The sequence below is a fragment of the Balearica regulorum genome, chromosome 5 (assembly GCF_011004875.1).
Source record: "Balearica regulorum gibbericeps isolate bBalReg1 chromosome 5, bBalReg1.pri, whole genome shotgun sequence".
Lineage (NCBI taxonomy): Eukaryota > Metazoa > Chordata > Aves > Gruiformes > Gruidae > Balearica > Balearica regulorum.
In genome coordinates, this window is record NC_046188.1 from 3,527,967 (window position 1) to 3,540,413 (window position 12,447).

At 43.5% G+C, this 12,447-nt stretch overlaps 1 protein-coding gene across 1 annotated transcript; it reads left to right on the plus strand.

Moving 5' to 3' along the window:
* The first annotated feature begins 202 nt into the window (after window positions 1–202).
* Window positions 203–8,904, plus strand: TMX1 (thioredoxin related transmembrane protein 1). The gene is made up of 8 exons (XM_075753205.1): window positions 203–454; window positions 590–705; window positions 1,512–1,557; window positions 2,083–2,211; window positions 4,491–4,536; window positions 4,619–4,720; window positions 4,942–5,011; window positions 5,756–8,904. The coding sequence occupies exons 1-8, from the start codon at window positions 312–314 to the stop codon at window positions 5,932–5,934; spliced, it is 831 nt and encodes a 276-aa protein (XP_075609320.1). The 5' UTR covers window positions 203–311; the 3' UTR covers window positions 5,935–8,904.
* The last annotated feature ends 3,543 nt before the right edge of the window (window positions 8,905–12,447 follow it).

Sequence of the window (12,447 nt, forward strand, 5' to 3'; positions counted from 1 at the left end):
CCTCAGACGACGCCCCCTATTGGCCGAGCCCAGTGCCCACGAGCCCCGCACAACGCGACGCTCTATAGGCTGCCGCACCCCCTAAGCCCGCCCCCAGATCTCCCCTACCCCGCCCAAAGAAGCTGCGGGGCGCAGAACACTTCTGCGCACGCGCGGTACGCCTGAAGGCGCGAAGGGCGCATGCGCCAAGGCCTGGGGGTGGTGCTAGTTGTGACGCGGTGACGTCCCGGGGTCACGCGGCCGGCTTGGCCCCACTCTCCCCTTCTCGCTGGCCGTCGCGGGATAGGCGGATAGCGCGCGCGCGGCGCAAGATGGCGGCGGCCGGCGGTCTGTACGCACTGCTCTGCCTGGCGCTGGCGGCCGGCGGGGCCGCGCTGGGGAAGCGGAGCCCAGTGAAGGTGCTGTCGGACGGCATGTGGCGGGAGCTGCTGCAGGGCGAGTGGATGGTGGAGTTGTGAGTCGGGAGGGGGTCGTTCGGGCTGCCGGTGCCCGGCGGGGATGGGGGTGAGGGGGTGTCTCTCAGCGGCCCGCTCTGAGGCCGCGGGGGACCGAGCGGTGCCGGTTAGTGACAGGCTTGTGCTGTCCCCAGCTATGCCCCTTGGTGTCCCGCCTGCCAGAACCTGCAGCCCGAGTGGGAGAAGTTTGCCGAGTGGGGCGAGGACCTGGAAGTGAACATTGCCAAAGTGGATGTCACGGAGCAGCCGGGTGAGTGTGGCGGGGACGGGCTCCCAGCGCCCCCCACCGTGGCCTTGGGCCTCTGGGCGCTCGGGAGATGGTCGGTGCGAGCCTGTGTGCTTTTAGAAAATAAACAGAGTCAATAGGAATGATAAAGATCTTTTCCTGTTCTCCACTGAAGGCAGGTTACTATATGTAGACTAAACACGCGAGTCTTCCTTCATAGATAAAGGGAACAAGAGGATTTCTCTAGAGAGCGATTTTTGATGATTTCATGGAGGTTTTGACCATACTTTTAAAGCATCATACAGAGCAAAAAAACGTGGTTTCAGCTTTCCCTCTTGTAGTACCTCCTTTTGTTGTCAAAAGGGAGTGCAAGCAGTCGGGGGTCCCTCAGATGGAGCTTGCTTTTCTGAATCACTCTCGTGTCTGTGTGGGGTTTGTAAAAATTACCTTCTCCATGCTGATACTTTTCTCCAAAATCACATAAGCAGTTTTGAAATTTGCCTCAGTTGGATTATTTTCTGCAAGCGCTGGAGGCTGCAGATCATGTGGGAAAAGAAGAGGCATCTCTGGAGAGCTACAGACAAAATAGTCAAGTAGAATGGTTATCCCTGGACATCTCTTTTTCCTCACGGAGAAACTTTCTTGCTCTTTGTCCAGGGACCTTTCTTTTAGACTGTGTGCAGTACTTTGATATGCACAAGTTTGTGTTTGATCACAATTAAAGATTGATACCTGGGAGCAGCTGTTTTTGTTTTGGTGTATATTAACATTTCTTGCCCTTTCTTATGTAAGAATGCTTTACTATTCTGAAAATAACTGTTTTCTTACAGGATTAAGTGGACGATTTATCATAACAGCTCTTCCTACCATCTATCAGTAAGTATGCAATGCAGCAGGATATTTTGGAGGAGAGGGGACTCTTTTTTTTCCTTTGATTTGGGGCAAATGAATGAGATTTACCATGCTGTTCAACAACAGGAGTTACTTTACAGAGACAACCTCTGTCTCACCTGCTCTGCCCTTACAGTACTTCCAGTTGATTTTTTTTCTTTTCCCTTCAGGCCTTATTTATTCTATCTTTTCACACGTGTTTCTGTTTTGCAATCTTTTCACTGTAGTTTGATCTTAATGCAGTTGTGTGGCAAATGCATTAGGAAGATCGTTATCTCTTTATGGAATTGCAACCTAAAGCTAGCCAAGATACACTTGGAGTCAAGATTCTAGAAATACTTGTAGATTCCCAAGATTTTTGGAAAACATTTTAGTGCCAATACCATCTAAAGCAAAGTAAAACTAAAAAAAAAAATATAGGCAAGGTGATGGGAGGGAAGCTGTTGAGTGGAAGCAAATGCTGCGTGCTTGGACTGTCTAAAATAAAGGACTCTTTTGCTTGTTTTATAGCTGTAAAGATGGAGAGTTCAGGAGATACCAGGGTGCAAGAACTAAAACTGATTTCATAAATTTTATCAGTGACCAGGAATGGAAATCTATTGAACCAGTTTCATCATGGTTTGGTCCTTCCTCTTTCCTGTAAGTTTTGGTATGATTTTTCTAATAATTTTGTTGTCGAACATGCACAATTTAAGGACATGCTGGGGCAGATCCTTAGGTGTGCCGTGCCTGGTGCTGCCTCCCTGTTAACAGCTCACGCAGCAGTTCTGTACTGGTAAGAAATGTGTGAATGTGATGGGTGGGTGCTCGTGCCTGCTCCGTCAGCCGTGGGAGGATTGTGTGCACTAGCATAGCAAAGGTGTCCTGAGCAGGGTTTACTTTAAGGCTGCAAATAGTTATAGGTGGATGTATTGTTTTACTAAACTCTTGTAGATAATTTAGTGATGCTTGAAGTTCTGAATATACAGCAGAAAGATGTTTTGCCCAGTTAAATTCTAGGAAATTAGCAATAAAAACTGGAAAATAATGTAGCAACCTAGTTGTAAGATACAGGGTGGCTATTTAAGAAGACTGATCTGTGGCAAAGTTAAAAGCAGAGTGGAAGGGTGAAGGTTCCTTCCTTGAAGGAAAAGTGGGGAGACTATAGTCTGAGAAGCAGCAGCTCTTTGGAATACTTTCTAGTTTTGTGGCTTTGAAGTGCTTTTAGTTGTTGCTGCATGTACTGTGTAATGATTTCAGAGTAGTTGAGTAACTGAGAGTGAGGTGGTTGAAGCAAATGAGCCCAATTGTTCAAGGTTTATCTTCTGTTAGAGCAATGGCGGCTGGAAAGTTGCCCGGTAGAAAAGGACCTGGAGGTGTTGGTCGACAGCCGACTGAATACGAGCCGGCAGTGTGCCCAGGTGGCCAAGAAGGCCAACAGCATCCTGGCTTGTATCAGAAACAGTGTGGCCAGCAGGACCAGGGCAGTGACTGTCCCCCTGTACTGGGCACTGGTGAGGCCCCACCTCGAGTGCTGCGTTCAGTTTTGGGCCCCTCACTCCAGGAAGGACATTGAGGTGCTGGGGTGTGTCCAGAGAAGGGCAACGGAGTAGTGAAGGGTCTGGAGCACAAGTCTGATGAGGAGCGGCTGAGGGAACTGGGGGTGTTTAGTCTGGAGAAGGGGAGGCTGAGGGGAGACCTGATCGCTCTCCACAACTACCTGGAAGGAGGTTGTGGTGAGGTGGACGTTGGCCTTTTGTTCCAAGTAACAAGCGATAGGACAAGAGGAAATGGCCTCAAATTGTGCCAGGGGAGGTTTAGGCTGGATATTAGGGAAAACGTCTTCACCAAAAGGGTTGTCAAGTGTTGGACCAGGCTGCCCAGGGAAGTGGTTGAGTCACCATCCCTGGAGGTATTTGAGATGTGTAGATGTGGTGCTTAGGGACATGGTTTAGTGGTGGAGTTGGCAGTGCTAGGGTAATGGTTGGACTCAGTGATCTTAAAGGTCTTTTCCAACTTCAGCGATTCTATGAAACACCTCTGTGCTAACTACTGTAGCAGTGTTCAGTTTATGAAGTGTTATGCTAGACTGAAATGTTACATTTTTTTGTTGCTCTTCTAGGAAGCTCAGCGTTGTTACTTTGTCTACTTGCAATGCCCTTTGAATCTTCAAACTGTGTGGTTGAGCTACAAAATATTACCCCATGCCAAGGAATGTGTGGAGCAGGGTGCTAATTTTAGGATTAATAAGTTTTCTATTAGAAGTGTACGGTACCAGCTCCATTTTTTGAGCATATATATGCAGGCTTCTTACCAACTTACATTGGCTTAATGTTTCAAATTCTCCTTTCCTTTACAGATAGTGAATACTTAATGCTGAAGTTTTACTATAACAGGGAACTGTCAGAATCGGCAGGATGTAAATGGCAGATAGCCTGGTCTTTAGCCATATTTACATACAAGTGAGAAACTTGAATGTCTGAACATCTCTCAGTTCTTCTGTAACATGATTTTTTTCTAATAGGTTAATTTTTTTGTTTTAATAAAATGTCCAGATGCTTAATTTTTAATATCTTGAGTAGAGTTCCAGCTGGCTTCTCATAGACTGTGGGTCCAAATGTAACTTAGAACATAAACAGAAGTAACTGAAATTCATATGTTAGCAGATCCAAGTCAAGAAAGTTTGTGAATTCGTAGATGTCCGTATGTGCAGTACTGTACAAGCCGATGGTGGTACTGAAGGTAGCTTCATGGGAAATGAGTGTTTACTGAAGTAAAAGACAAAACGGAAGATAAAAATCAAAGTAGTTGGGAGGGAAATCAGACATGAGCAGAAAGTTGTTCAACATAGGACTAAATAATGACGAGGCACATCAGAAGATGCAGGTATGTGACTGGCTTGAAGATGTTTTCAATTACTTTTTTCTGCTTTGTTTCAGGATGAGCAGTATGTCAGCTTTGTTTCAATTATCAATGTGGATCAGGGTATGTGCTTAGATCGCTACTTTATCTTAATACACACAATAGTCAGCTATTCTTGAAATAATTATCTTCTCTTTTATTCCAGCATTGCCATGGTTATTTAACAGAAAATGTTGGAATACCAGTCTGGGGCTCATATGCTGTTTTTGCGTTGGCAACTCTATTCTCAGGACTGATACTGGGACTTGTAAGTGAAGCGCTTGGAACAGATTGGCTTGTGACTACTGTGTATTGCCTTTGCCTCGGTCTTTAACAGTAAGACCGGTGATGCTTAGGGACAGTGATGGACTTGGCAGTGCTAGGTTAACGGTTGGACTCAATCCTAAGCATCTTTTCCAACCTAAATGATTCTGTGATTCTAATGTGCGGGATGTTTGGAGGTTTAAACTTGTCTGTCTTTGGTTTCAGGTGATGGTGTTCTTGGCAGACTGTATCTGTCCATCCAAAAGGCACAGACCGCCACAGTACCCTTATTCAAGTAAGCCCGCTATGTACTTCTAATTCAGTGAAGCTGTTTGGTAAATCTTACTTAATAAATATCAATACCTAACTTGTGTCTGCAGGACGTGAGATTTAGTGTGAAGTTTACACTTGTGACTGGTGCTGTGCTTTACCTGCAGCTGTTTGCCCTTAGGGTTTATAGTGGGTTTGTGTTTTGTACTTAGCTAAAGCTGAACTATTTTTTAAAAACTTTTTTAGGAGATAGAAAAATTTTCATACCTGCAAGACACAAATTCCCTATGTGTGGGGAGATAAGGGTAGAAGTTTTGAGTGGAGCTCTCTGTGTTGCTAAGTTGGGGGTTTGCATGAGTTTTAGGGGCAAAGTGAATTTGCATTTCTATGGATAGTAAGTGATTCAGTTTGGGGTTAGTCTCTGGACTTTTCAATGTAATCTTAAAAAAGTCAGGGAAGAATGTTTGAATGCTGGTTTATGGTTTGTAGGAACCTGACTCATTTTTTCAAAGCTGGAGGAAGTTTTGTATTAACTTGTCTAGATAGTCTGTAATCCGTTAATACTTGACCTGTGGGTGAGTTCATACCAACAACAACTCTACCTAAGATAGCAGCTTAAGTGACTGATACTGGAAAGTACTACCTGGATTAAAGTCATGAAAATTCTGTGCTAGCCCGTGATGTTATAAAAAATAAAACCCCAAACCAATGTTTGTTTCACATGGTAATGGTATTTATTTGTGTATGTACGTTTTCCTTTCTCCTTAAGGAAAGCTAGCGCCAGAGTCAGCTCAGCTGTTGAAAAAGCTGGATGAAGAGCAAGAAGCAGATGAGGAAGATATCTCAGATGATGAAACAGAGGGTAAAGAGGTGTCTGACAGAAACTCATCACCGAACGCTGTAAGGCAGCGCCCAGTGAACCCTGCTGCTACAACAGATAAATCTTAGCTTTGTTTGCGTGCAGGATTAGTGTTTGAGTCGCCAACTCAAAAGGAGATAAATGTCAAATCCTTCAGCTTCAAGAGCAGAATGACTCCTGTCATGGTAATATTGATGCATTTCATGAATTCAGAGGGAAAAAAAAAAGCATCTTTGGCATCGGGTATTCAAAACTAAAACATGCTGTTGCAAATGGCTGAAACTTCTCCTGTCTGTGTGCAGGGAAGTGCCAAGAAATAATTCATGTGGCTGCTTGAATGACTTGTTCTATAAGAATTTATTCTTTTTTAACAGAATGTAAACCAGTGTACTTGTTGCATTAGGGAACATAAGCAAGGAAAATGCACTAACCTGTTTGCTGTTAAAGCATTCAAAAAGGTGTCTCCGTGTAAATCTATCTAGTTAGGCTCTGAAGAAATTCTGAGGGGAAAAAGTTCCTTCAGTTACTGAATATGTTCCAGGCTTTTTATGTGACAAAAACCTGCTTTCTGCTATGACAATGAGTGCTACAACCCCCCCCCCCCCAGTCTCTCTTCTTCCAAAGAGATTAGAGTTGCTGTCTTCGTTTAGAGGAGCAGAAGTTGTCCTCTGAACAAAAGCTAGAGCTTGTCTTTGCCATCCTCCCAGATGGAAGTTACCACAAGTGCTCTGTGTGGTATGGATTCTCTGCCTGACCAGAAACCTGCTATTTGCATCGATTTCTTTTAGAAGAGGCTGTAGAAAACGATACATGCTTGTTGGCAAAGTAATTCTCTAGAAAAAAATTACAGTCTCAATGACTGTGATTCAGATGGGAATAGTTTACATGCAGGGTTCTCTGCTGAGTGCAAATCCTACCTGTTGATCCTGCTGGATGGCAGTAGGACTCTGCTTATTTTTAATACATCATCGGTGACTTCTGCTTAATCAAATTTTACTGCAAATCTGGTCAGGCTGTACTTGGTCGGAAGTTGAAATAACTGCTTCTTAATTTCTTTTACAGAAAATCATCTTTTCTGTTTTCACAAAACCATCTTGAAACAATTACCCTAACTCTTTCTTTAAAAAACCCCTGTAGTCTACTGTTTTCTGTACAATATTTGTTTTCACTCTGTATAGAAATAAAAAGAATGCACATGCGCATTGGGCCAGTGTTATCTTGCATCGCTTGTCAAGAATTTTCCATATTCTTTCAGTTAATTTCCGAAGTATTTGCAAGGGAAGGGTTAGCCTAATGCTGAGCACATAGGTTTTTGGACGAGCCTGTTCTTGCTGGGTTTTTCTGTTTTGTTTTCGTTTTGTTGTTGTTTGTTTTAAATTGTTCATCTGAGTGGGTTTGCAGGACTGGCAGTTGATAAATCTGTGTCAATAGTAAACTTGGTCGTGAGTAATTAAGACCGCAAACGTAGAAATGCTCTTGCTGCTGTTTTCACTGTAGCCTGACTCTCAAAAGCCAGACTCTCCTAGTGATTATTAAGAAGATAGAACATCAGACAAGGAGCTCATAATGAACTCTGTGGGATACAAGAGAAGTATTGGGAAAAACAATAGTCAGAGCTCTTGCAGGTGACTCAGCTTGTAAAGGTGTTAAGAATACTCCCTGGGTTTTGTTACTCTGGAACATTTCTTTGTAAGTCGCTTTTTTAAGTATATCCAATCATAATTCATCCTCCATGTTATGAGTGGAAAGAAGTGATTCAGCTGTCCAAACATCCGAGTGAATCTTCCAACAAGTTCTTAGATGAGTAAGAATGAGTTGTTATGTCAGATGTCCTGGAACTTCCTACTTTGACTTTTTCTTTCTTTTTTTTGTTTTTCTGAACATTGGTGCTCTGGAATGACTTACAACTTCAGTGCTGGGTTATGTGTTCGGAAGATGATAGCTAATGCTTGAAAGGGTCTTTTTGGTTGAAATCTGAGTGTTCCTGTCATTTATTTTAAATATCAAACTTTTCCTGGTGTTTGAATGAAGACCACTGTGTGCCGTAAATGCCCTTAAGGTGTTGATCTTGTAGGATTGCCTTAAATTCTCTAAAAGTTTAGATCTTAGCCTTTGTCACTAGTAAAAAAAAAAAAAAAAAAAAGGCAATAAATCTGTGATGTACTGAGGAGAACTAGTAGCACTGTCTTTGATAAATGGCGTATTTTGTTAGTTTGGAGAGGGCTTGAGAAGACAGGAGACACAAATGCTGTATGCTGTTGTTAGGGAAAAGCGTCGAATTGTTTTAAAAGCTGAACTATATGGGCTAACTCCATTTGCAATATATTTAAATGTAGCTGTTATAAATGCAGGGCTATCTAATTTTTCAGTTACGTTAAAACTGCGTGCAATATAGAAAGTATATACTGATAACTTTTGGCTGACTTCTAATTTTAAAAGAACAAACAACCTTTTTTTTTTAAAAAAAAAATTTTTCCTCCTTGCTGTACTTCTAGACTTCTGGTTTAACAAGAACTTCTAGCACTGATTTACCTTGCCTTTGCCTCCTGCACACCTACCTTTTCTTACTGCTTCCCTGCCTTAGGCAAGTAACCGAATTCCAAAACTGCCTCTTGGTTCCAAGTTGCTGGAATCCAGCCCCTGTGTGGCAGACCTGGGCTTGTGAGTAGCGTCACTTCCGCAGGTTCTGCTTTGCTTGTCCGTAGGCAGCCTGCGTTTGCTGATCTCTCTAAATCTCACTGTTCATGTTTTTAATAATGTCATGGTTTTGTCCTGTGAATATTTAAGTTACTTGATTATTTTTTTAAAAATCTATATTCCAAAGATGTTTACTGAGGCTGAGCGAAGGTTGCAATGTAACAAATGTGCATAAGAGCCTGTCCTTTGTGTGTGTTGATGATGCTTGAATATCAGTTTTGTAAAAGTCAGACTGCCCTTTCCATATCACCACCTTGACCTAGCATGTCCAACTTCATTCCAGAAGGAGTTAATTAACTGTAACAATACTTTTTTTTAATGTTTCAGAGAGTCTTCAAGTAAAAAATAACACCAACTTTGGATTCTTGTGTTTGTGTCTTTTTTTTAAAGACTCTTATCTTGCTATTTAGCAATGAAACAGAACTGCAGCTATTTCCATTGGGGGGGGGAAGATTGTAACACTGTAGCTAACAAAGGATTTGTGACAAGTTGGAATGATACTTCAAACTAAAGCTGTGCTGAGGTACTTGGGTTTTTTAGTTGAGGCTGGCTTGGACATGAGCTGGACACCGTTTTGGTTAGACGGCTGGTTTGGTTTGGGAAGGAGCTTTCATGCATGCCAGGCTTAGACAGCGATGGGAATAAAATGGGCTCTTGTGTTGTAAAAAGAACGTAGGCTGGAAATGATAAATGATGTTTTTAAATTCAGTTCTCTGTAACTTTTTTCCTGTATTTGCGTAAAATGCACACCAATCATATTTTGGCTACGGATAGACTCTTCTGTTCCACCTACACACTGTATATCAGATCTGAAGGGGTCAGCGTTCATGGGTTTATGTTGGAGTGGGAAGCTTAATTCAGAATTCCATGAGATCTGAAAGGAAAGAGGCTTCTTGAGGAGGAAACAAATCCAAACGGGGTCTGCTCAAAGCACTGCTGAAAAACAGCCAGCCCAGTGCAAAACTCCTCATCAGAGTCTGTTTTGCCTGTTCCCGTGCTCTTTCCTCCATCTCTTCTCTTAGGAGTGAGCATAGAGAACACGATAGCGCTGTGTGTTGCCTCTCAGTCTGAATCTGTGGAGTTTTCTGTGTAAAGGCAATAATAAATACTCTTGCAGTTCATCCCCAACAGGAACAAGGAGTACGTATTGCCTGGGGAATTAAGTGGATGCTCACACAAGCCCAACTTCCCTACTCTTCCACCCTATACATTGTGTGTAACAGGAAATAATAGCCAGTCCAAAGGAAGAAATGAGCTAAAAGTCAAACTGAAGTATATTTAGATATTGGGACCAGCCAAATGGGAAACAAAAAAGCAACTGTATGCTTAGCTGGCAATCTGCTTGCCAGACTGCCAGTCAGCCAGAAGTTTGGTTTTGAAACTTGAAGTTTCAGTTCTGACAGAGATTGATGGGGAAGGAGACATTTCAGTGTGCTCTACCACTGTTCCAGTGCTTAGAAACACACAAGTACAATGTCAGTATCAATTTTAAGGCTTCCTTGCCTAAAGAAGAGGGAATCTAGCTCCTGCAGCCGCCTTATCTCCCTGTTTGCATCAGCTGAAGTTCCTGGTTTGACCCGAGCAACATCACCTTTGGCTGGCTCTTCCCTGAACCGTATTGCTGGCTGCTATTATGGCTAGTGCCCGACAATCTGCTCCTGGGTCAGCTTTGCTTTACCTTGCTGAACTCCTCATCTTCCTGTGGGCTTTAGTAACTTCAGTCACTTTCTAGAAGAAGAGATTCTACCTCGGTCTGCCTTTTTTTCCCTCACTTTTCCATATTTAGCTCTTTAAAGTTTTCCAGATACAAATTTCACTTCTATTTAGCATTGCTTATAGAAATTCTCTTAACTGCAAGGCAGATCCAGAAAGCCCCTTTTAAAAAAGGTTCACTTATAAGTTAAATTATGCCTCCTATATCAAGAAGTTTTAAAAATGCTAGATGAGAAACTATTAATGCAAGATCATCATTAAAGATAATGTTTTTCTTAGCTATGCTTTTCCTTCCTTTTCCTTTGTGCTTTGCTGAGCCTGGACCTCAATGGGCTTTATTTTCCCATTGTGTGATTGATAATTTTTCAGATTATGTGTCTGAATCTTCCTTTAAACTCCATGGCCCTCGGGATGGAGTTTCTCCCGTCTGAATGCTTGCTCTATTAACATTATCACCTGGAGGGAAAGGGACCTGTGGGAATGGCATCCCATATCCCTGTGATTTCAGCCACGGGCAAGTTCAATCCATCTGTCCCTTCCCAGCACAGGCACCGCAGTGATGCTCAGACCGTCTATTAGCACCGTTGCTGTAAATCTCTTCCACTCGACTCCTCGGACTAGCCAAGATATTGTTCATGACAGATCACAGTGCCTATTTGTCTTGGAATTGCAGTTAGATCTGTCAAAAAAAGAAAAACCTGAAGAGGCCAAGTGCTTTTGGATGTTGTAAATTCCCGCCGTGTTCTGTGGTGAGTCAATGGGGAAAGCTTGGAGCCACCGGAGATGCTGGGCACCAAGAAATGGGCAGGATGTGATCCAGAGCTGCACTGGTGGAGTAGCTGTACTGTGGGAGTGAGAGGGGTGTGAGGACCTGTTTGGCTCTCAAGGGGGTGTGATGTTGTTAATCCTTGATAATGAGCGATGGCTGAGCAAAGCCTTCGTGCCTGCCGAGCCTGGCTGGTTTCTTCACGTAGGTTATCCGAGTCCCTGGTCTCCCAGGAAAATGCCACGTTTCCCTGTTGAATCTTACTGGTTTACTGGACTACAGAGCTGATTTCTTAGATGACTGGACAGTGGTTCTCCAAGGGTAAGTAGCCACATCCTCCTCCTCCTCCTCTCCCTATCCCCTTGTCAAGTATTTGGGAAGGACATGAAGTATTAACTTATACAGAGCTTTATTTATTTATTTATTTATTTTTTATTTCGACAGGACTTTGTTAACAATAACTTGAGATTAAATACTCAGTATTAAGGAGGCTTTGGTGTGGGCTTTGCGTATGCCCAGCTGATCAGAAATAGAAACTACATCTGATGTGCCCACCTCAGCCTAGAGTTTGTCCCAAACTTCCTGAAGGATTTGAGTTGCTGAAGGATCTGTTGTGAGTGGTGATACGAGAACGCAAGAGCTGATCAATGAAATCCTGCGCGGAGATGAATAAAACCAAAATGTTTCTGAAATCTCTTGTTCAAGGGGAATAATCTGTGTGTAATCTCTGCTATGGTATATTTTTAAATACAGTAGTTCACAGTCAGTTTGACGTGTGTGGTAGGCGGCGGCGTGACAGGTTTCCGAAGGAGCTGTCTGGTTTGATGCATCGGTTGTCAGAGCCCCAGACGAGGATGATCCATCCCCTTCCAGATCCGTCAAAGCTACAGCCCGTTGCCAGCCCAGCTGGGAGGGGGGGAGCGATTGCTGGAGCTGGCCAGGCCCCCCCCGAGTGGAATTTGAGGTTTTTTTGAAGCTTTCTGTAGGGTTTTTTCCTTAAGCATGAGAGACAGTAATAACAAACCCTGCCAGGAGCTGTTGGCCCCTGGAGGAAGAGTTGTTTGTCTTGATGCTCTGCTGAAGTTCTGCAGCGATGACGAAAACTCAAACCACCATGGGGTGGTGTAGCGAGACCTCGCTGGGCTGGAGGAGGCTGCCAGCACAGCACTAGAGGCATAATAAAGAGGTCATTTATTCTTATTATTTTTGCAAGACATGCTGACTGAAGTCTCTCAGCTTGTCTGTGATATCCTGATGGCCTACGGTCACTTTTGAAAACACCTCGTTTTGTCTTCGGCATGCCCAGAAAATCGAGAATGCCGCTGTAGCCTGCTACAGGGGTTTCAGCTCCTGGTGGGATTGGGGTTGGAGCTGGCTGCAGGGCGTATGGGGAGCACTCAGGCAGGGCTCCCACCTCGGGAGGAGC

Excerpts from the sequence above, each read along its gene's own strand:
- TMX1 (XM_075753205.1), top strand. The coding sequence starts at position 312 with ATGGCGGCGGCCGGCGGTCTGTACGCACTGCTCTGCCTGGCGCTGGCG. Across the intron at positions 1,558-2,082 it reads GCTCTTCCTACCATCTATCA|CTGTAAAGATGGAGAGTTCA; the intron begins GTAAGTATGCAA and ends CTTGTTTTATAG. Across the intron at positions 2,212-4,490 it reads TTTGGTCCTTCCTCTTTCCT|GATGAGCAGTATGTCAGCTT; the intron begins GTAAGTTTTGGT and ends GCTTTGTTTCAG.